The 21,645-nt window shown below is 66.5% G+C and overlaps 1 protein-coding gene across 1 annotated transcript; it reads left to right on the top strand.

Moving 5' to 3' along the window:
- Nucleotides 1–709: 709 nt before the first annotated feature.
- Nucleotides 710–16,149, top strand: LOC121291200 (mucin-2-like; the record flags this gene model as incomplete). The annotated part of the gene is given in 32 exon segments (XM_041212287.1): nucleotides 710–1,046; nucleotides 1,049–1,355; nucleotides 1,867–2,229; nucleotides 2,231–2,406; nucleotides 2,409–2,688; nucleotides 2,748–3,097; nucleotides 3,135–3,296; nucleotides 3,338–3,497; nucleotides 4,192–4,729; nucleotides 5,087–5,276; nucleotides 5,456–5,690; nucleotides 5,758–6,277; nucleotides 6,331–6,379; nucleotides 6,417–6,868; nucleotides 7,120–7,482; nucleotides 7,485–7,591; nucleotides 7,593–7,774; nucleotides 7,810–8,373; nucleotides 8,470–8,801; nucleotides 10,621–10,966; nucleotides 11,092–11,252; nucleotides 11,620–11,707; nucleotides 11,816–11,848; nucleotides 11,948–12,360; nucleotides 12,628–12,692; nucleotides 12,908–13,459; nucleotides 13,649–14,063; nucleotides 14,066–14,184; nucleotides 14,389–14,609; nucleotides 15,682–15,772; nucleotides 15,920–16,014; nucleotides 16,070–16,149. Coding segments are annotated over 32 exon segments (8,346 nt in total), but the record flags the coding sequence as incomplete, so codon positions are not given.
- Between the last annotated feature and the right edge of the window lie 5,496 nt (nucleotides 16,150–21,645).

Raw genomic sequence — 21,645 nt, 5'->3', positions numbered from 1 at the left:
CCCCAGTCATGGCCCCAGGTCCAGACCCAGCCCCAGTCACAGACACAGTCACAGCACCAGCCCCAGCCCCAGACCCAGCCTCAGCCCCAATCTCAGCCCCAGTCAAAGTCACAGCTCCAGTCCCAATCAGAGCCCTAGTGTTAAAACCCAGCCCCAGTTACATCCCCAGCCCCAGACACAGTCCCTATCCCAGCCCCAGTCCCCATCTCAGCCCCAGTCCCCATCCCAGGCCCAGCCCCAGCCGCAGTCAGCCCCAGCCCCAGTCACAGCCCCAGACCCAGTCCAGCCCTGGCCCCAGTCACAGTCAGAGCCACAGTCACAGTCACAGCCCCAGACACAGCTCCAGCACCAGTCACAGCCCCAGCCCCAGTCAGAGCCCCAGCTCCAGCTCCAGCCCCAGACCCAGCCCCAGACCCAGCTCCAATCATAGCTCCAGCACCAATCACAGCCCCACCCACAGCCGAAGCCGCAGCCCCAGCCCCAGTCACAGCCCTAGCAACAGCCACATCCACAGCTCAAGCCCCAGCCTCGGTCACAGCCCCAGCCACAGCCCCAGCTCCACCACCTGTCACAGCCCCAGCTCCAGCATCAGTCGCAGCCCCAGCCCCAGCCCTAGTCAGAGCCGCAGTCATAGCCCCAGCCCCAGTCCAGCCCTGGCCCCAGTCACAGTCACAGCCCCAGACACAGCTCCAGCACCAGTCAGAGCCCCAGCCCCAATCACAGCCCCAGCTCCAGCCCCAGTCACAGCCCGAGCCCCAGCCCCAGCCCCAGCCCCAGCCCCAGCCCCAGTCACATCAACAGTCACAGTCACAGCCCTAGCCCCAGCCCCAGTCACAGCCCCAGCCCCAATCACAGTCCCAGCACCAGCCACATCCATAGCCCCAGACCCAGTCACAGCCCCAGACACTTTCCCACACACAGCCACAGTCCCACACCCAGCCCCAGTCCCAGACCCAGCTGCAGCTCCAGACCCAGACCCAGCCCCAGTCACAGCCCCAGCACCAATCACAGCCCCAACAACAGCCCCAGTCACAGCCCCAGCCCCAGTCCAGCCCTGGCCCCAGTCACAGTCACAGTCATAGCCCCAGACACAGCTCCATCCCAAGTCGCAGCCCCAGCCCCAGCCCCAGTCACAGCCCCAGCTCCAGCCCCAGCCCCAGCCCCAGTCACAGTCACAGACACAGCCGCAGCCACAGCCCCGGCCCCAGTCATAGCCCCAGTCCCATACTCAACCCCAGTCACAGCCCCAGACCGAGTCTCAGCCCCAGCCTCAGCCCCAGCTCCAGCCCCAACCCCAGCCCCAGTCTCACCCAGTCACGGCACCAGCCCCAGACACAGCCCCAGCCTCAGCCCCAGTCATAGCCCCAGTCATTGCTCCAGCTGCAGCCCCAGACCCAGACCCAGACCCACTCCCAGCCCCAGACCCAGCCCCAGTCACATTCCCAGCCCCAGAAACAGCTCCAGCACCAGTCACAGCCCCAGCCCCAGTTACAGCCCGAGCCCCAGTCTCATCCCCAGCTCCAGCCCCAGTTACAGCTGCAGCCCCAGCCCCAGACCCTCTCACAGCCCCAGCCCCAGACCCAGCCCCTGTCACAGTCACAGCCCCAACCACAACCCCAGCTCCAGCCCCAGTCACATCCCCAATCACTGCCACAGCCCCAGACCCAGTCACAGCCTCAGCTCCAGCCCCAGTCACAGCCTCAGCTCCAGCCCCAGTCACAGCAGCAGACCCAGCCCCATCCCCAGTCACAGCCCCAGCCTCAGTTACAGCCGAAGTCCCAGCCCCAGCCCCATCCCCAGCCTCAGTTACAGCCCCAGTCACAGCCCTAGCCCCAGTCACATCCCCAGTTATTGCCCCAGTCACAGCCGCAGCCCCAGCCCCAATCTCAGCCCCAGTCAAAGTCACAGATCCAGTCCCAGTCAGAGCCCTAGTGTTAACTCCAGCCCCATTCCCAGCCCCATTCCCAGCCCCATTCCCAGTCGCAGCCCCAGCTCCAGCACCAGTCGCAGCCCCAGCCCAAGTCACAGCAGCAGCCTCAGCCCCAGCCCCAGCCCCAGCCTCAGTCACAGCCGCAGTCCCGGCCCCAGCCCCTATCACATCCCCAGCCCCAGTTACAGCCCCAGTCACAGCCCCAGCCCCAGCCCCAGTCTCAGCCCCAGTCAAAGTCACAGCTCCAGTCCCAGTCAGAGCCCTAGTGTTAGACCCAGCCCCAGTCACAGCCCAAGCCCCAGACACAGTCAGCCCCAGTCAAAGCCCCAGACCCAGTCACAACCCCAGTCGCAGCCACAGCCCCAGCCCCAGGCCCACATGCAGAAACAGCCCCAGTCACAGTCACAGCCGCAGCCCCAACTCCAGCACCAGCACCAGCATCAGCCCCAGCCCCAGCCCTAGTCCCAGTCCCAGCACCAGGATAGCCCCAGTCCCAACCCCAGTCCCAACAGCAGCTGCAACCACGGCCTCAGCCCCAGCCTCAGCCCCAGCCCCAGCCCCAGGCCCATGCCCAGCTCCAGTCACAGCCCCAGTCACAGCCGAAACCTCAACACCAGTCACAGCCCCAGCAACAGCCACAGCTCCAGCTCCAGCCCCATTCACAGCCCCAGCCCCAGCCCCAGCCCCTGTCCCACCCCAGTCCCAGCACCAGCCGCAACCACAGCCCCAGCCACAGTCCCAGACACAGCCCCAGCTCCAGACCCAGACTCAGACCCAGTCACAGCCCCAGCACCAATCACAGCCACAGTGATAGTTGAAGCCCCAGCCCCAGCCCGAGTCACAGCCCCAGCCCCAGCCCCTGACCCAGCCCCAGTCACAGTCACCGCCCCAACCACAACCCCAGCTCCAGCCCCAGACACAGCCCCAGGCCCAGTCACATCCCCAATCACAGCCCCAGCCCCAGTCACAGCTCCAGCCCCAGTCACAGCTCCAGCCCCAGTCACAGCCCCAATCACAGCCCCAGCCCCATTCCCAGCTCCAGCCCCAGTCACAGCCTCAGCCCCAGCCTCAGCCCCAGCCTCAGTCACAGCCGCAGTCACAGCCGCAGTCCCAGCCCCAGTCTCAGCCCCAGTCAAAGTCACAGCTCCAGTCCCAGTCAGAGCCCTAGTGTTAGACCCAGCCCCAGTCACAGCCCAAGCCCCAGACACAGTCAGCCCCAGTCAAAGCCCCAGACCCAGTCACAACCCCAGTTGCAGCCACAGCCCCAGCCCCAGGCCCAGACAAAGCCCCAGTCACAGTCACAGCCGCAGCCCCAACTCCAGCACCAGCACCAGCATCAGCCCCAGCCCCAGCCCTAGTCCCAGTCCCAGCCCCAGGATAGCTCCAGTCACAGCCGAAGCCTCAGCTGCAGCCCCAGTCACAGCGCCAACAACAGCCCCAGTCACAGCCCAAGCCCCAGGCCCAGCTCCAGTCTCAGCCGAAGCCTCAGCCCCAACCCCAGTCACAGCCCCAGTCCCAACCCCAGTCCCAACAGCAGCTGCGACCACGGCCTCAGCCCCAGCCCCAGGCCCAGCTCCAGTCACAGCCCCAGTCACAGCCCCAGCACCAGTCGTAGCCCCGGTCACAGCCGAAGCCTCAACACCAGTCACAGCCCCAGCAACAGCCCCAGCCCCTGCCCCACCCCAGTCCCAGCACCAGCCGCAACCACAGCCCCAGTCACAGCCCCAGTCACAGCCCCAGCCACAGTCCCAGCCACAGCCCCAGCTCCAGCACCAGACCCAGCCCCACTCCCAGCCCCAGACCCAGTCACATTCCCAGCCCCAGTCACAGCCCCAGTCACATCCGCAGCTCCAGCCCCAGTCAGAGCTGCAGCCCCAGCCCCAGACCCAGACCCAGCCACAGTCACAGTCACAGCCCCAGCCCCAGCCCCATTCCCAGCCCCAGTCCCAGTCGCAGCCCCAGCTCCAGCATCAGTCGCAGCCCCAGCCCCAGCCCTAGTCAGAGCCGCAGTCATAGCCCCAGTCACAGCCCCAGCCCCAGTCCAGTCCTGACCCCAGTCACAGTCAGAGCCACAGTCACAGTCACAGCCCCAGACACAGCTCCAGCACCAGTCACAGCCCCAGTCACAGCCCCAGCCCCAGCCCCAGTCACAGCCCCAGCCCCAGTCACAGACCCAGCCCCAGCCCCAGTCACAGACACAGTCACAGTCACAGCCCTAGCCCCAGCCCCAGTCACAGTCCAAGCCCCAGCCACATCCATAGCCCCAGACCCAGTCACAGCCCCAGCCACAGTCCCACACCCAGCCACAGTCCCACACCCAGCCACAGTCCCACACCCAGCCACAGTCCCACACCCAGCCACAGTCCCACACCCAGCCACAGCCCCACACCCAGCCACAGCCCCACACCCAGCCACAGCCCCACACCCAGCCACAGCCCCACACCCAGCCACAGCCCCACACTCAGACCCAGTCCCAGCCCCAGCTCCAGCTCCAGACCCAGACCCAGCCCCAGTCACAGCCCCAGCCCCAGTCACAGACCCAGCCCCAGCCCCAGTCACAGACACAGTCACAGTCACAACCCTAGCCCCAGCCCCAGTCACAGTCCAAGCCCCAGCCACATCCATAGCCCCAGACCCAGTCACAGCCCCAGCCACAGTCCCACACCCAGCCACAGTCCCACACCCAGCCACAGTCCCACACCCAGCCACAGCCCCACACCCAGCCACAGCCCCACACCCAGCCACAGCCCCACACCCAGCCACAGCCCCACACCCAGCCACAGCCCCACACTCAGACCCAGTCCCAGCCCCAGCTCCAGCTCCAGACCCAGACCCAGCCCCAGTCACAGCCCCAGCACCAGTCACCGCCCCAGCAACAGCCCCAGTCACAGCCCCAGCACCAGTCCATCCCTGGCCCCAGTCACAGTCACAGCCACAGTCACAGTCACAGCCCCAGACACAGCTCCAGCCCCAGTCACAGCCCCAGCCCCAGCCCCAGCCCCAGTCACAGCCCCAGCTCCAGCCCCAGTCACAGCCCCAGTCTCACCCAGTCACGGCACCAGCCCCAGTCCAGCCCCAGACCCCAGTCACAGTCAGAGCCACAGTCACAGTCACAGTCACAGCCCCAGACATAGCTCCAGCACCAGTCACAGCCCCAGCCCCAGTCACAGCCCCAGCTCCAGCCCCAGTCACAGCCCCAGCCCCAGCCCCAGTCACAGCCCCAGCCCCAGTCACAGCCCCAGCCCCAGTCACAGCCCCAGCCCCAGTCACAGCCCCACACCCAGCCACAGTCCCACACCCAGCCACAGTCCCACACCCAGCAACAGTCCCACACCCAGCCACAGTCCCACACTCAGACCCAGTCCCAGACCCAGCTCCAGCTCCAGACCCAGACCCAGCCCCAGTCACAGCCCCAGCACCAGTCACAGCCCCAGCAACAGCCCCAGACACAGCCCCAGCCCCAGTCCAGCCCTGGCTCCAGTCACAGTCACAGCCACAGTCACAGTCACAGCCCCAGACACAGCTCCAGCCCCAGTCACAGCCCCAGCCCCAGCCCCAGCCCCAGTCACAGCCCCAGCTCCAGCCCCAGTCACAGCCCTAGCCCCAGCCCCAGCCCCAGTCACAGCCACAGCCCCGGCCCCAGTCATAACCCTAGCCCCAGTCTCATCCCGAGCCTCAGCCCCAGCTCCAGCCCCAGCCCCAGCCCCAGTCTCACCCAGTCACGGCACCAGCCCCAGACAAAGCCCCAGCCTCAGCCCCAGTCATAGCCCCAGTCATTGCTCCAGCTGCAGCCCCAGACCCAGACCCAGACCCACTTCCAGCCCCAGACCCAGCCCCAGTCACATTCCCAGCCCCAGAAACAGCTGCAGCACCAGTCACAGCCCCAGCCCCAGTTACAGCCCGAGCCCCAGTCTCATCCCCAGCTCCAGCCCCAGTTACAGCTGCAGCCCCAGCCCCAGACCCTCTCACAGCCCCAGCCCCAGACCCAGCCCCTGTCACAGTCACAGCCCCAACCACAACCCCAGCTCCAGCCCCAGTCACATCCCCAATCACAGCCACAGCCCGAGCCCCAGTCACATCCCCAATCACAGCCACAGCCCAAGTCACAGCCTCAGCTCCAGCCCCAGTCACAGCCTCAGCTCCAGCACCAGTCACAGCCCCAGTCCCAGTTACAGCCCGAGCCCCAGTCTCATCCCCAGCTCCAGCCCCAGTTACAGCTGCAGCCCCAGCCCCAGACCCTCTCACAGCCCCAGCCCCAGCCCCGGCCCCAGACCCAGCCCCAGTCACAGTCACAGCCCCAACCACAACCCAAGCTCCAGCCCCAGACACAGCTCCAGCCCCAGTCACATCCCCAATCACAGCCACAGCCCCAGTCACAGCCTCAGCTCCAGCCCCATCACAGCCCCAGCCCCAGCCCCAGCCTCAGCCCCAATCTCAGCCCCAGTCAAAGTCACAGCTCCAGTCCCAGTCAGAGCCCTAGTGTTAGCCCCAGCCCCAGTTACAACCCCAGCCCCAGACACAGTCAGCCCCAGTCAAAGCCCCAGACCCAGTCACAACCCCAGTCGCAGCCACAGCCCCAGCCCCAGGCCCAGACGCAGACCCAGCCCCAGTCACAGTCACAGCCCCAGCCCCAACTCCAGCACCAGTCCCAGCATCAGCCCCAGGCCCAGGCCAGCTCCAGTCAAAGTCAAAGCTCCAGTCCCAGTCACAGACTTAGTCACAGCTCCAGCCCCAGTCCCAGACCCAGTCAGCCCCAGTCAAAGCCCCAGATCCAGTCACAGCCCCAGTTATAGCCCCAGCCCCATCCCCAGTCATGGCCCCAGGTCCAGACCCAGCCCCAGTCACAGTCACAGTCACAGCACCAGCCCCAACTCCAGCATCAGCCCCAATCTCAGCCCCAGTCAAAGTCACAGCTCCAGTCCCAATCAGAGCCCTAGTGTTAGCCCCAGCCCCAGTTACAGCCCCAGCCCCAACCCCAGACACAGTCCCCATCCCAGCCCCAGGCCCAGTCCAGCCCTGGCCACAGTCACAGATACAGCCACAGTCACAGTCACCGTCACAGACCCAGACACAGCTCCAGCACTAGCCCCAGTCACAGCCCCAGCCCCAGTCCAGCCCTGGCTCCAGTCAGTCAGAGCCACAGTCACAGTCACAGCCCCAGACAAAGCTCCAGCACCAGTCACAGCCCCAGCCCCAGTCACAGCCCCAGCTCCAGCCCCAGTCACAGCCCCAGCCCCAGCCCCAGTCACAGCTCCAGCCCCAGTCACAGCCCCAGCCCCAGTCACAGCCACAGTCACAGTTACAGCCCTGGCCCCAGCCCCAGTCACAGCCCCAGCCCCAGTCACAGCCCCAGACACAGTCACAGCCCCAGCTCCAGCCCCAGTCACAGCCTCAGCTCCAGCCCCAGTCACAGCAGCAGCCCCAGCCACATCCCCAGCCCCAGTTACAGCCCCAGTCACAGCCCTAGCCCCAGTCCCATCCCCAGTCATTGCCCCAGTCACAGCCGCAGCCCCAGTCCAGCCCCGGTTCCAGCCCCATCTCCAGCCCCAGCCTCAGCCCCAATCTCAGCCCCAGTCAAAGTCACAGCTCCAGTCCCAGTCAGAGCCCTAGTGTTAGCCCCAGCCCCAGTTACAGCCCCAGCCCCAGTTACAGCCCCAGCCCCAGACACAGTCAGCCCCAATCAAAGCCCCAGACCCAGTCACAACCCCAGTCGCTGCCACAGCCCCAGCCCCAGGCCCAGACGCAGACCCAGCCCCAGTCACAGTCACAGCCCCAGCCCCAACTCCAGCACCAGCCCCAGCCCCACCCCAGTCCCAGCACCAGCCACAACCACAGCCCCAGCCACAGTCCCAGACACAGCCCCAGCTCCAGGACCAGACCCAGCCCCACTGCCAGCCCCACTCCCAGCCCCAGCCCCAGACACAGCCCCAGACCCAGTCACATTCCCAGCCCCAGTCACAGCCCCAGTCACATCCGCAGCTCCAGCCCCAGACACAGCCCCAGTCACCGCCCCAGTCACAGCCCCAGTCCCAATCACAGCCCCTGTCCCAGACCCAGCTCCAGCCCCAGCTCCAGCCCCAGCCCCAGTCTCAGACCCAGTCAAGCACCAGCACCAGACACAGCCCCAGCCCCAGTCATAGCTCCAGTCACAGCCCCAGCACCAATCACAGCCCCAGTCACAGCCGAATCCCCACCGCAGCCCCAGTCCAGCCCTGGCCCCAGTCACAGCCCCAGCCCCAGTCACAGTGCCAGCACCAGCCGCATCCATTGCCCCAGCCCCAGTCACAGCCCCAGCCACAGTCCCAGACACAGCCCCAGTCCCAGACCCAGCCCCAGCTTCAGACCCAGACCCAGCTTCAGACCCAGACCCAGCCCCAGTCACAGCCCCAGCACCAATCACAGCCCCAGTCAAAGTCGAAGCCCCAGCCCCAGCCCCAGGCCCAGTCCAGCCCTGGCCACAGTCACAGATACAGCCACAGTCACAGTCACCGTCACAGACCCAGACACAGCTCCAGCACCAGCCCCAGTCACAGCCCCAGCCCCAGTCAGTCAGAGCCACAGTCACAGTCACAGTCACAGCCCCAGACACAGCTCCAGCACCAGTCACAGCCCCAGCCCCAGCCCCAGTCACAGCCCCAACCCCAGCCCCAGTCACAGCCCCAGCCCCAGTCACAGCCACAGTCACAGTTACAGCCCTGGCCCCAGCCCCAGTCACAGTCCCAGCCACAGTCGCACACCCAGCCACAGTCCCACACCCAGCCCCAGTCCCAGACCCAGCTCCAGCTCCAGACCCAGATCTAGCCCCAGCACCAATCAGAGCCCCAGCAACAGCCCCAGTTCTGCCCTGGCCCCAATCACAATCACAGCCACAGTCATGTCACAGCCCCAGTCACAGCTCCAGCACCAGCCACAGCCCCAGCCCCAGACACAGCTCCAGCCCCAGTCACATCCCCAATCACAGCCATAGCCCCAGACACAGTCACAGCCCCAGCTCCAGCCCCAGTCACAGCCTCAACTCCAGCCCCAGTCACAGCAGCAGCCCCAGCCTCAGTTACAGCCGCAATCCCGGCCTCGGCCACATCCCCAGCCCCAGTTACAGCCCCAGTCACAGCCCTAGCCCCAGTCACATCCCCAGTCATTGCCCCAGTCACAGCCGTAGCCCCAGTCCAGCCCCGGTTCCAGCCCCAGCTCCAGCCCCAGCCTCAGCCGCAATCTCAGCCCCAGTCAAAGTCACAGCTCCAGTCCCAGTCAGAGCCCTAGTGTTAGCCCCAGCCCCAGTTACAGCCCCAGCCCCAACCCCAGACACAGTCCCCATCCCAGCCCCAGTCCCCATCTCAGCCCCAGTCCCCATCCCAGCCCCAGCCCCAGCCGCAGTCAGCCCCAGTCACAGCCCCAACCCCATTCCCAGCCCTAGTCCCAGTCGCAGCCCGAGCATCAGCCCCAGCCCCAGCCCCAGCCTCAGCCCCAATCTCAGCCCCAGTCAAAGTCACAGCTCCAGTCCCAGTCAGAGCCCTAGTGTTAGACCCAGCCCCAGTTACAGCCCCATCCCCAACACCAGACACAGTCCCCAACCCAGCCCCAGCCCCAGTCCCCATCCCAGCCCCAGCCCCAGTCCCCATCCCAGCCCCAGTCCCCATCCCAGCCCCAGTCCCCATCCCAGCCCCAGTCCCCATCCCAGCCCCAGTCACATTCCCAGCCTCAGAAACAGCTCCAGCACCAGTCACAGCCCCAGCCCCAGTTACAGCCCGAGCCCCAGTCTCATGCCCAGCTCCAGCCCCAGTTACAGCTGCAGCCCCAGCCCCAGACCCTCTCACAGCCCCAGCCCCAGCCCCAGCCCCGGCCCCAGACCCAGCCCCAGTCACAGTCACAGCCCCATCCCCAGCCCCAGTAACAGCCCCAGTCACAGCCCCAGCCCCAGTCACAGCCCCAGCCCCAGTCACAGCCCCAGCCCCAGCCTCAGTTACAGCCGCAGTCCCGGCCTCAGCCCCATCCCCAGCCCCAGTTACAGCCCCAGTCACAGCCCTAGCCCCAGTCACATCCCCAGTCATTGCCCCAGTCACAGCCGTAGCCCCAGTCCAGCCCCGGTTCCAGCCCCAGCTCCAGCCCCAGCCTCAGCCCCAATCTCAGCCCCAGTCAAAGTCACAGCTCCAGTCCCAGTCAGAGCCCTAGTGTTAGCCCCAGCCCCAGTTACAGCCCCAGCCCCAGACACAGTCAGCCCCAATCAAAGCCCCAGACCCAGTCACAACCCCAGTCGCAGCCACAGCCCCAGGCCCAGGCCCAGACGCAGACCCAGCCCCAGTCACAGTCACAGCCCCAGCCCCAACTCCAGCACCAGCCCCAGCATCAGCCCCAGCCCCAGGCCAGCTCCAGTCAAAGTCAAAGCTCCAGTCCCAGTCACAGCCACATTCCCAGCACCAGTCAAAGTCACAGCTCCAGTCCCAATCAGAGCCCTAGTGTTAGCCCCAGCCCCAGTTACAGCTCCAGCCCCAGTCCCAGACCCAGTCAGCCCCAGTCAAAGCCCCAGATCTAGTCACAGCCCCAGTTATAGCCCCAGCCCCATCCCCAGTCATGGCCCCAGGTCCAGACCCAGCCCCAGTCACAGACACAGTCACAGCACCAGCCCCAGCCCCAGACCCAGCCTCAGCCCCAATCTCAGCCCCAGTCAAAGTCACAGCTCCAGTCCCAATCAGAGCCCTAGTGTTAGCCCCAGCCCCAGTTACAGCCCCAGCCCCAGACACAGTCCCTATCCCAGCCCCAGTCCCCATCTCAGCCCCAGTCCCCATCCCAGCCCCAGCCCCAGCCGCAGTCAGCCCCAGCCCCAGTCCAGCCCTGGCCCCAGTCACAGTCAGAGCCACAGTCACAGTCACAGCCCCAGACACAGCTCCAGCACCAGTCACAGCCCCAGCCCCAGTCAGAGCCCCAGCTCCAGCTCCAGCCCCAGACCCAGCCCCAGACCCAGCTCCAATCACAGCTCCAGCACCAATCACAGCCCCACCCACAGCCGAAGCCGCAGCCCCAGCCCCAGTCACAGCCCTAGCAACAGCCACATCCACAGCTCAAGCCCCAGCCTCGGTCACAGCCCCAGCCACAGCCCCAGCTCCACCACCTGTCACAGCCCCAGCTCCAGCATCAGTCGCAGCCCCAGCCCCAGCCCTAGTCAGAGCCGCAGTCATAGCCCCAGCCCCAGTCCAGCCCTGGCCCCAGTCACAGTCACAGCCCCAGACACAGCTCCAGCACCAGTCAGAGCCCCAGCCCCACTCACAGCCCCAGCTCCAGCCCCAGTCACAGCCCGAGCCCCAGCCCCAGCCCCAGCCCCAGCCCCAGCCCCAGTCACATCAACAGTCACAGTCACAGCCCTAGCCCCAGCCCCAGTCACAGCCCCAGCCCCAATCACAGTCCCAGCACCAGCCACATCCATAGCCCCAGACCCAGTCACAGCCCCAGACACTTTCCCACACACAGCCACAGTCCCACACCCAGCCCCAGTCCCAGACCCAGCTGCAGCTCCAGACCCAGACCCAGCCCCAGTCACAGCCCCAGCACCAATCACAGCCCCAACAACAGCCCCAGTCACAGCCCCAGCCCCAGTCCAGCCCTGGCCCCAGTCACAGTCACAGTCACAGCCCCAACAACAGCCCCAGTCACAGCCCCAGCCCCAGTCCAGCCCTGGCCCCAGTCACAGTCACAGTCACAGCCCCAGACACAGCTCCATCCCCAGTCGCAGCCCCAGCCCCAGCCCCAGTCACAGCCCCAGCTCCAGCCCCAGCCCCAGCCCCAGTCACAGTCACAGACACAGCCGCAGCACAGCCCCGGCCCCAGTCATAGCCCCAGTCCCATACTCAACCCCAGTCACAGCCCCAGACCGAGTCTCAGCCCCAGCCTCAGCCCCAGCTCCAGCCCCAACCCCAGCCCCAGTCTCACCCAGTCACGGCACCAGCCCCAGACACAGCCCCAGCCTCAGCCCCAGTCATAGCCCCAGTCATTGCTCCAGCTGCAGCCCCAGACCCAGACCCAGACCCACTCCCAGCCCCAGACCCAGCCCCAGTCACATTCCCAGCCCCAGAAACAGCTCCAGCACCAGTCACAGCCCCAGCCCCAGTTACAGCCCGAGCCCCAGTCTCATCCCCAGCTCCAGCCCCAGTTACAGCTGCAGCCCCAGCCCCAGACCCTCTCACAGCCCCAGCCCCAGACCCAGCCCCTGTCACAGTCACAGCCCCAACCACAACCCCAGCTCCAGCCCCAGTCACATCCCCAATCACTGCCACAGCCCCAGACCCAGTCACAGCCTCAGCTCCAGCCCCAGTCACAGCCCCAGCCCCAGTCACAGCCCCAGCTCCAGCATCAGTCACAGCCCCAGCCCCAGTCACAGCCCCAGCCCCAGTCACAGCCCCAGCCCCAGTCACAGCCCCAGCCCCAGTCACAGCCCCAGCCCCATCACAGCCCCTGCCCCAGTCACAGTCACAGTCCCAGCACCAGCCACATCCATAGCCCCAGACCCAATCACAGCCTCAGCAACAGCCCCAGCCCCAGTCCAGCCCTGGCCCCAGTCACAGTCATAGCCACAGTCACAGTCACAGCCCCAGACACAGCTCCAGCCCCAGTCACAGCCCCAGCCCCAGCCCCAGCCCCAGCTCCAGCCCCAGTCACAGCCGCAGCCCCGGCCCCAGTCATAGCCCCAGTCCCATACTCAACCCCAGTCACAGCCCCAGACCGAGTCTCAGCCCCAGCCTCAGCCCCAGCTCCAGCCCCAGCCCCAGCCCCAGTCTCACCCAGTCACGGCACCAGACCCAGACCCAGACCCACTCCCAGCCCCAGACCCAGCCCCAGTCACATTCCCAGCTCCAGCCCCAGTTACAGCTGCAGCCCCAGCCCCAGACCCTCTCACAGCCCCAGCCCCAGACCCAGCCCCTGTCACAGTCACAGCCCCAACCACAACCCCAGCTCCAGCCCCAGTCACATCCCCAATCACTGCCACAGCCCCAGACCCAGTCACAGCCTCAGCTCCAGCCCCAGTCACAGCCTCAGCTCCAGCCCCAGTCACAGCAGCAGACCCAGCCCCATCCCCAGTCACAGCCCCAGCCTCAGTTACAGCCGAAGTCCCAGCCCCAGCCCCATCCCCAGCCTCAGTTACAGCCCCAGTCACAGCCCTAGCCCCAGTCACATCCCCAGTTATTGCCCCAGTCACAGCCGCAGCCCCAGCCCCAATCTCAGCCCCAGTCAAAGTCACAGATCCAGTCCCAGTCAGAGCCCTAGTGTTAACTCCAGCCCCATTCCCAGTCGCAGCCCCAGCTCCAGCACCAGTCGCAGCCCCAGCCCAAGTCACAGCAGCAGCCTCAGCCCCAGCCCCAGCCCCAGCCACAGTCACAGCCGCAGTCCCGGCCCCAGCCCCTATCACATCCCCAGCCCCAGTTACAGCCCCAGTCACAGCCCCAGCCCCAGCCCCAGTCTCAGCCCCAGTCAAAGTCACAGCTCCAGTCCCAGTCAGAGCCCTAGTGTTAGACCCAGCCCCAGTCACAGCCCAAGCCCCAGGCACAGTCAGCCCCAGTCAAAGCCCCAGACCCAGTCACAACCCCAGTCGCAGCCACAGCCCCAGCCCCAGGCCCATATGCAGAAACAGCCCCAGTCACAGTCACAGCCGCAGCCCCAACTCCAGCACCAGCACCAGCATCAGCCCCAGCCCCAGCCCTAGTCCCAGTCCCAGCACCAGGATAGCCCCAGTCACAGCCCCAGTCCCAGTCACAGCCCCAGCTCCAGCACCAGTCACAGCCCCAGCCCCAGTCACAGCCCCAGCTCCAGCCCCAGTCACAGCCCCAGCCCCAGCCCCAGTCACAGCTCCAGCCCCAGTCACAGCCCCAGCCCCAGTCACAGCCACAGTCACAGTTACAGCCCTGGCCCCAGCCCCAGTCACAGCCCCAGCCCCAGTCACAGCCCCAGACACAGTCACAGCCCCAGCTCCAGCCCCAGTCACAGCCTCAGCTCCAGCCCCAGTCACAGCAGCAGCCCCAGCCACATCCCCAGCCCCAGTTACAGCCCCAGTCACAGCCCTAGCCCCAGTCCCATCCCCAGTCATTGCCCCAGTCACAGCCGCAGCCCCAGTCCAGCCCCGGTTCCAGCCCCATCTCCAGCCCCAGCCTCAGCCCCAATCTCAGCCCCAGTCAAAGTCACAGCTCCAGTCCCAGTCAGAGCCCTAGTGTTAGCCCCAGCCCCAGTTACAGCCCCAGCCCCAGTTACAGCCCCAGCCCCAGACACAGTCAGCCCCAATCAAAGCCCCAGACCCAGTCACAACCCCAGTCGCTGCCACAGCCCCAGCCCCAGGCCCAGACGCAGACCCAGCCCCAGTCACAGTCACAGCCCCAGCCCCAACTCCAGCACCAGCCCCAGCCCCACCCCAGTCCCAGCACCAGCCACAACCACAGCCCCAGCCACAGTCCCAGACACAGCCCCAGCTCCAGGACCAGACCCAGCCCCACTGCCAGCCCCACTCCCAGCCCCAGCCCCAGACACAGCCCCAGACCCAGTCACATTCCCAGCCCCAGTCACAGCCCCAGTCACATCCGCAGCTCCAGCCCCAGACACAGCCCCAGTCATCGCCCCAGTCACAGCCCCAGTCCCAATCACAGCCCCTGTCCCAGACCCAGCTCCAGCCCCAGCTCCAGCCCCAGCCCCAGTCTCAGACCCAGTCAAGCACCAGCACCAGACACAGCCCCAGCCCCAGTCATAGCTCCAGTCACAGCCGCAGCACCAATCACAGCCCCAGTCACAGCCGAATCCCCACCGCAGCCCCAGTCCAGCCCTGGCCCCAGTCACAGCCCCAGCCCCAGTCACAGTGCCAGCACCAGCCGCATCCATTGCCCCAGCCCCAGTCACAGCCCCAGCCACAGTCCCAGACACAGCCCCAGTCCCAGACCCAGCCCCAGCTTCAGACCCAGACCCAGCTTCAGACCCAGACCCAGCCCCAGTCACAGCCCCAGCACCAATCACAGCCCCAGTCAAAGTCGAAGCCCCAGCCCCAGCCCCAGGCCCAGTCCAGCCCTGGCCACAGTCACAGATACAGCCACAGTCACAGTCACCGTCACAGACCCAGACACAGCTCCAGCACCAGCCCCAGTCACAGCCCCAGCCCCAGTCAGTCAGAGCCACAGTCACAGTCACAGTCACAGCCCCAGACACAGCTCCAGCACCAGTCACAGCCCCAGCCCCAGCCCCAGTCACAGCCCCAACCCCAGCCCCAGTCACAGCCCCAGCCCCAGTCACAGCCACAGTCACAGTTACAGCCCTGGCCCCAGCCCCAGTCACAGTCCCAGCCACAGTCGCACACCCAGCCACAGTCCCACACCCAGCCCCAGTCCCAGACCCAGCTCCAGCTCCAGACCCAGATCTAGCCCCAGCACCAATCAGAGCCCCAGCAACAGCCCCAGTTCTGCCCTGGCCCCAGTCACAATCACAGCCACAGTCATGTCACAGCCCCAGTCACAGCTCCAGCACCAGCCACAGCCCCAGCCCCAGACACAGCTCCAGCCCCAGTCACATCCCCAATCACAGCCATAGCCCCAGACACAGTCACAGCCCCAGCTCCAGCCCCAGTCACAGCCTCAACTCCAGCCCCAGTCACAGCAGCAGCCCCAGCCTCAGTTACAGCCGCAATCCCGGCCTCGGCCACATCCCCAGCCCCAGTTACAGCCCCAGTCACAGCCCTAGCCCCAGTCACATCCCCAGTCATTGCCCCAGTCACAGCCGTAGCCCCAGTCCAGCCCCGGTTCCAGCCCCAGCTCCAGCCCCAGCCTCAGCCGCAATCTCAGCCCCAGTCAAAGTCACAGCTCCAGTCCCAGTCAGAGCCCTAGTGTTAGCCCCAGCCCCAGTTACAGCCCCAGCCCCAACCCCAGACACAGTCCCCATCCCAGCCCCAGTCCCCATCTCAGCCCCAGTCCCCATCCCAGCCCCAGCCCCAGCCGCAGTCAGCCCCAGTCACAGCCCCAACCCCATTCCCAGCCCTAGTCCCAGTCGCAGCCCGAGCATCAGCCCCAGCCCCAGCCCCAGCCTCAGCCCCAATCTCAGCCCCAGTCAAAGTCACAGCTCCAGTCCCAGTCAGAGCCCTAGTGTTAGACCCAGCCCCAGTTACAGCCCCATCCCCAACACCAGACACAGTCCCCAACCCAGCCCCAGCCCCAGTCCCCATCCCAGCCCCAGCCCCAGTCCCCATCCCAGCCCCAGTCCCCATCCCAGCCCCAGTCCCCATCCCAGCCCCAGTCCCCATCCCAGCCCCAGTCACATTCCCAGCCTCAGAAACAGCTCCAGCACCAGTCACAGCCCCAGCCCCAGTTACAGCCCGAGCCCCAGTCTCATGCCCAGCTCCAGCCCCAGTTACAGCTGCAGCCCCAGCCCCAGACCCTCTCACAGCCCCAGCCCCAGCCCCAGCCCCGGCCCCAGACCCAGCCCCAGTCACAGTCACAGCCCCATCCCCAGCCCCAGTAACAGCCCCAGTCACAGCCCCAGCCCCAGTCACAGCCCCAGCCCCAGCCTCAGTTACAGCCGCAGTCCCGGCCTCAGCCCCATCCCCAGCCCCAGTTACAGCCCCAGTCACAGCCCTAGCCCCAGTCACATCCCCAGTCATTGCCCCAGTCACAGCCGTAGCCTCAGCCCCAGTCATAGCCCCAGTCATTGCTCCAGCTGCAGCCCCAGACCCAGACCCAGACCCACTCCCAGCCCCAGACCCAGCCCCAGTCACATTCCCAACCCCAGAAACAGCTCCAGCACCAGTCACAGCCCCAGCCCCAGTTACAGCCCGAGCCCCAGTCTCATCCCCAGCTCCAGCCCCAGTTACAGCTGCAGCCCCAGCCCCAGACCCTCTCACAGCCCCAGCCCCAGACCCAGCCCCTGTCACAGTCACAGCCCCAACCACAACCCCAGCTCCAGCCCCAGTCACATCCCCAATCACTGCCACAGCCCCAGACCCAGTCACAGCCTCAGCTCCAGCCCCAGTCACAGCCCCAGCCCCAGTCACAGCCCCAGCTCCAGCATCAGTCACAGCCCCAGCCCCAGTCACAGCCCCAGCCCCAGTCACAGCCCCAGCCCCATCACAGCCCCTGCCCCAGTCACAGTCACAGTCCCAGCACCAGCCACATCCATAGCCCCAGACCCAATCACAGCCTCAGCAACAGCCCCAGCCCCAGTCCAGCCCTGGCCCCAGTCACAGTCATAGCCACAGTCACAGTCACAGCCCCAGACACAGCTCCAGCCCCAGTCACAGCCCCAGCCCCAGCCCCAGCCCCAGCTCCAGCCCCAGTCACAGCCGCAGCCCCGGCCCCAGTCATAGCCCCAGTCCCATACTCAACCCCAGTCACAGCCCCAGACCGAGTCTCAGCCCCAGCCTCAGCCCCAGCTCCAGCCCCAGCCCCAGCCCCAGTCTCACCCAGTCACGGCACCAGACCCAGACCCAGACCCACTCCCAGCCCCAGACCCAGCCCCAGTCACATTCCCAGCTCCAGCCCCAGTTACAGCTGCAGCCCCAGCCCCAGACCCTCTCACAGCCCCAGCCCCAGACCCAGCCCCTGTCACAGTCACAGCCCCAACCACAACCCCAGCTCCAGCCCCAGTCACATCCCCAATCACTGCCACAGCCCCAGACCCAGTCACAGCCTCAGCTCCAGCCCCAGTCACAGCCTCAGCTCCAGCCCCAGTCACAGCAGCAGACCCAGCCCCATCCCCAGTCACAGCCCCAGCCTCAGTTACAGCCGAAGTCCCAGCCCCAGCCCCATCCCCAGCCTCAGTTACAGCCCCAGTCACAGCCCTAGCCCCAGTCACATCCCCAGTTATTGCCCCAGTCACAGCCGCAGCCCCAGCCCCAATCTCAGCCCCAGTCAAAGTCACAGATCCAGTCCCAGTCAGAGCCCTAGTGTTAACTCCAGCCCCATTCCCAGTCGCAGCCCCAGCTCCAGCACCAGTCGCAGCCCCAGCCCAAGTCACAGCAGCAGCCTCAGCCCCAGCCCCAGCCCCAGCCTCAGTCACAGCCGCAGTCCCGGCCCCAGCCCCTATCACATCCCCAGCCCCAGTTACAGCCCCAGTCACAGCCCCAGCCCCAGCCCCAGTCTCAGCCCCAGTCAAAGTCACAGCTCCAGTCCCAGTCAGAGCCCTAGTGTTAGACCCAGCCCCAGTCACAGCCCAAGCCCCAGGCACAGTCAGCCCCAGTCAAAGCCCCAGACCCAGTCACAACCCCAGTCGCAGCCACAGCCCCAGCCCCAGGCCCATATGCAGAAACAGCCCCAGTCACAGTCACAGCCGCAGCCCCAACTCCAGCACCAGCACCAGCATCAGCCCCAGCCCCAGCCCTAGTCCCAGTCCCAGCACCAGGATAGCCCCAGTCACAGCCCCAGTCCCAACCCCAGTCCCAACAGCAGCTGCAACCATGGCCTCATCCCCAGCCTCAGCCCCAGCCCCAGCCCCAGGCCCATGCCCAGCTCCAGTCACAGCCCCAGTCACAGCCGAAACCTCAACACCAGTCACAGCCCCAGCAACAGCCACAGCTCCAGCTCCAGCCCCATTCACAGCCCCAGCCCCAGCCCCAGCCCCTGCCCCACCCCAGTCCCAGCACCAGCCGCAACCACAGCCCCAGCCACAGTCCCAGACACAGCCCCAGCTCCAGACCCAGACTCAGACCCAGTCACAGCCCCAGCACCAATCACAGCCACAGTGATAGTTGAAGCCCCAGCCCCAGCCCCAGTCACAGCCCCAGCCCCAGCCCCTGACCCAGCCCCAGTCACAGTCACCGCCCCAACCACAACCCCAGCTCCAGCCCCAGACACAGCCCCAGGCCCAGTCACATCCCCAATCACAGCCCCAGCCCCAGTCACAGCTCCAGCCCCAGTCACAGCCCCAATCACAGCCCCAGCCCCATTCCCAGCTCCAGCCCCAGTCACAGCCTCAGCCCCAGCCTCAGCCCCAGCCTCAGTTACAGCCGCAGTCACAGCCGCAGTCCCAGCCCCAGTCTCAGTCCCAGTCAAAGTCACAGCTCCAGTCCAAGTCAGAGCCCTAGTGTTAGACCCAGCCCCAGTCACAGCCCAAGCCCCAGACCCAGTCACAACCCCAGTTGCAGCCACAGCCCCAGCCCCAGGCCCAGACAAAGCCCCAGTCACAGTCACAGCCGCAGCCCCAACTCCAGCACCAGCACCAGCATCAGCCCCAGCCCCAGCCCTAGTCCCAGTCCCAGCCCCAGGATAGCTCCAGTCACAGCCGAAGCCTCAGCCGCAGCCCCAGTCACAGCGCCAACAACAGCCCCAGTCACAGCCCAAGCCCCAGGCCCAGCTCCAGTCACAGCCGAAGCCTCAGCCCCAACCCCAGTCACAGCCCCAGTCCCAACCCCAGTCCCAACAGCAGCTGCGACCACGGCCTCAGCCCCAGCCCCAGGCCCAGCTCCAGTCACAGCCCCAGTCACAGCCCCAGCACCAGTCGTAGCCCCGGTCACAGCCGAAGCCTCAACACCAGTCACAGCCCCAGCAACAGCCCCAGCCCCTGCCCCACCCCAGTCCCAGCACCAGCCGCAACCACAGCCCCAGTCACAGCCCCAGTCACAGCCCCAGCCACAGTCCCAGCCACAGCCCCAGCTCCAGCACCAGACCCAGCCCCACTCCCAGCCCCAGACCCAGTCACATTCCCAGCCCCAGTCACAGCCCCAGTCACATCCGCAGCTCCAGCCCCAGTCAGAGCTGCAGCCCCAGCCCCAGACCCAGACCCAGCCACACAGTCACAGCCCCAGCCCCAGCCCCATTCCCAGCCCCAGTCCCAGTCGCAGCCCCAGCTCCAGCATCAGTCGCAGCCCCAGCCCTAGTCAGAGCCGCAGTCATAGCCCCAGTCACAGCCCCAGCCCCAGTCCAGCCCTGACCCCAGTCACAGTCAGAGCCACAGTCACAGTCACAGCCCCAGACACAGCTCCAGCACCAGTCACAGCCCCAGTCACAGCCCCAGCCCCAGCCCCAGTCACAGCCCCAGCCCCAGTCACAGACCCAGCCCCAGCCCCAGTCACAGACACAGTCACAGTCACAGCCCTAGCCCCAGCCCCAGTCACAGTCCAAGCCCCAGCCACATCCATAGCCCCAGACCCAGTCACAGCCCCAGCCACAGTCCCACACCCAGCCACAGTCCCACACCCAGCCACAGTCCCACACCCAGCCACAGCCCCACACCCAGCCACAGCCCCACACTCAGACCCAGTCCCAGACCCAGCTCCAGCTCCAGACCCAGACCCAGCCCCAGTCACAGCCCCAGCACCAGTCACAGCCCCAGCAACAGCCCCAGTCACAGCCCCAGCCCCAGTCCATCCCTGGCCCCAGTCACAGTCACAGCCACAGTCACAGTCACAGCCCCAGCCCCAGCCCCAGCCCCAGTCACAGCCCCAGCTCCAGCCCCAGTCACAGCCCCAGTCTCACCCAGTCACGGCACCAGCCCCAGTCCAGCCCCAGACCCCAGTCACAGTCAGAGCCACAGTCACAGTCACAGTCACAGCCCCAGACATAGCTCCAGCACCAGTCACAGCCCCAGCCCCAGTCACAGCCCCAGCTCCAGCCCCAGTCACAGCCCCAGCCCCAGCCCCAGTCACAGCCCCAGCCCCAGTCACAGCCCCAGCCCCAGTCACAGCCCCAGCCCCAGTCACAGCCCCACACCCAGCCACAGTCCCACACCCAGCCACAGTCCCACACCCAGCCACAGTCCCACACTCAGACCCAGTCCCAGACCCAGCTCCAGCTCCAGACCCAGACCCAGCCCCAGTCACAGCCCCAGCACCAGTCACAGCCCCAGCAACAGCCCCAGACACAGCCCCAGCCCCAGTCCAGCCCTGGCTCCAGTCACAGTCACAGCCACAGTCACAGTCACAGCCCCAGACACAGCTCCAGCCCCAGTCACAGCCCCAGCCCCAGCCCCAGCCCCAGTCACAGCCCCAGCTCCAGCCCCAGTCACAGCCCTAGCCCCAGCCCCAGCCCCAGTCACAGCCACAGCCCCGGCCCCAGTCATAACCCTAGCCCCAGTCTCATCCCGAGCCTCAGCCCCAGCTCCAGCCCCAGCCCCAGCCCCAGTCTCACCCAGTCACGGCACCAGCCCCAGACAAAGCCCCAGCCTCAGCCCCAGTCATAGCCCCAGTCATTGCTCCAGCTGCAGCCCCAGACCCAGACCCAGACCCACTTCCAGCCCCAGACCCAGCCCCAGTCACATTCCCAGCCCCAGAAACAGCTGCAGCACCAGTCACAGCCCCAGCCCCAGTTACAGCCCGAGCCCCAGTCTCATCCCCAGCTCCAGCCCCAGTTACAGCTGCAGCCCCAGCCCCAGACCCTCTCACAGCCCCAGCCCCAGACCCAGCCCCTGTCACAGTCACAGCCCCAACCACAACCCCAGCTCCAGCCCCAGTCACATCCCCAATCACAGCCACAGCCCGAGCCCCAGTCACATCCCCAATCACAGCCACAGCCCAAGTCACAGCCTCAGCTCCAGCCCCAGTCACAGCCTCAGCTCCAGCACCAGTCACAGCCCCAGTCCCAGTTACAGCCCGAGCCCCAGTCTCATCCCCAGCTCCAGCCCCAGTTACAGCTGCAGCCCCAGCCCCAGACCCTCTCACAGCCCCAGCCCCAGCCCCGGCCCCAGACCCAGCCCCAGTCACAGTCACAGCCCCAACCACAACCCAAGCTCCAGCCCCAGACACAGCTCCAGCCCCAGTCACATCCCCAATCACA

This window comes from Carcharodon carcharias, chromosome 19, assembly GCF_017639515.1.
Source record: "Carcharodon carcharias isolate sCarCar2 chromosome 19, sCarCar2.pri, whole genome shotgun sequence".
NCBI lineage: Eukaryota > Metazoa > Chordata > Chondrichthyes > Lamniformes > Lamnidae > Carcharodon > Carcharodon carcharias.
Note: the sequence above shows the minus strand (reverse complement) of the source record. Positions and strands in the feature narration are given on the sequence as shown.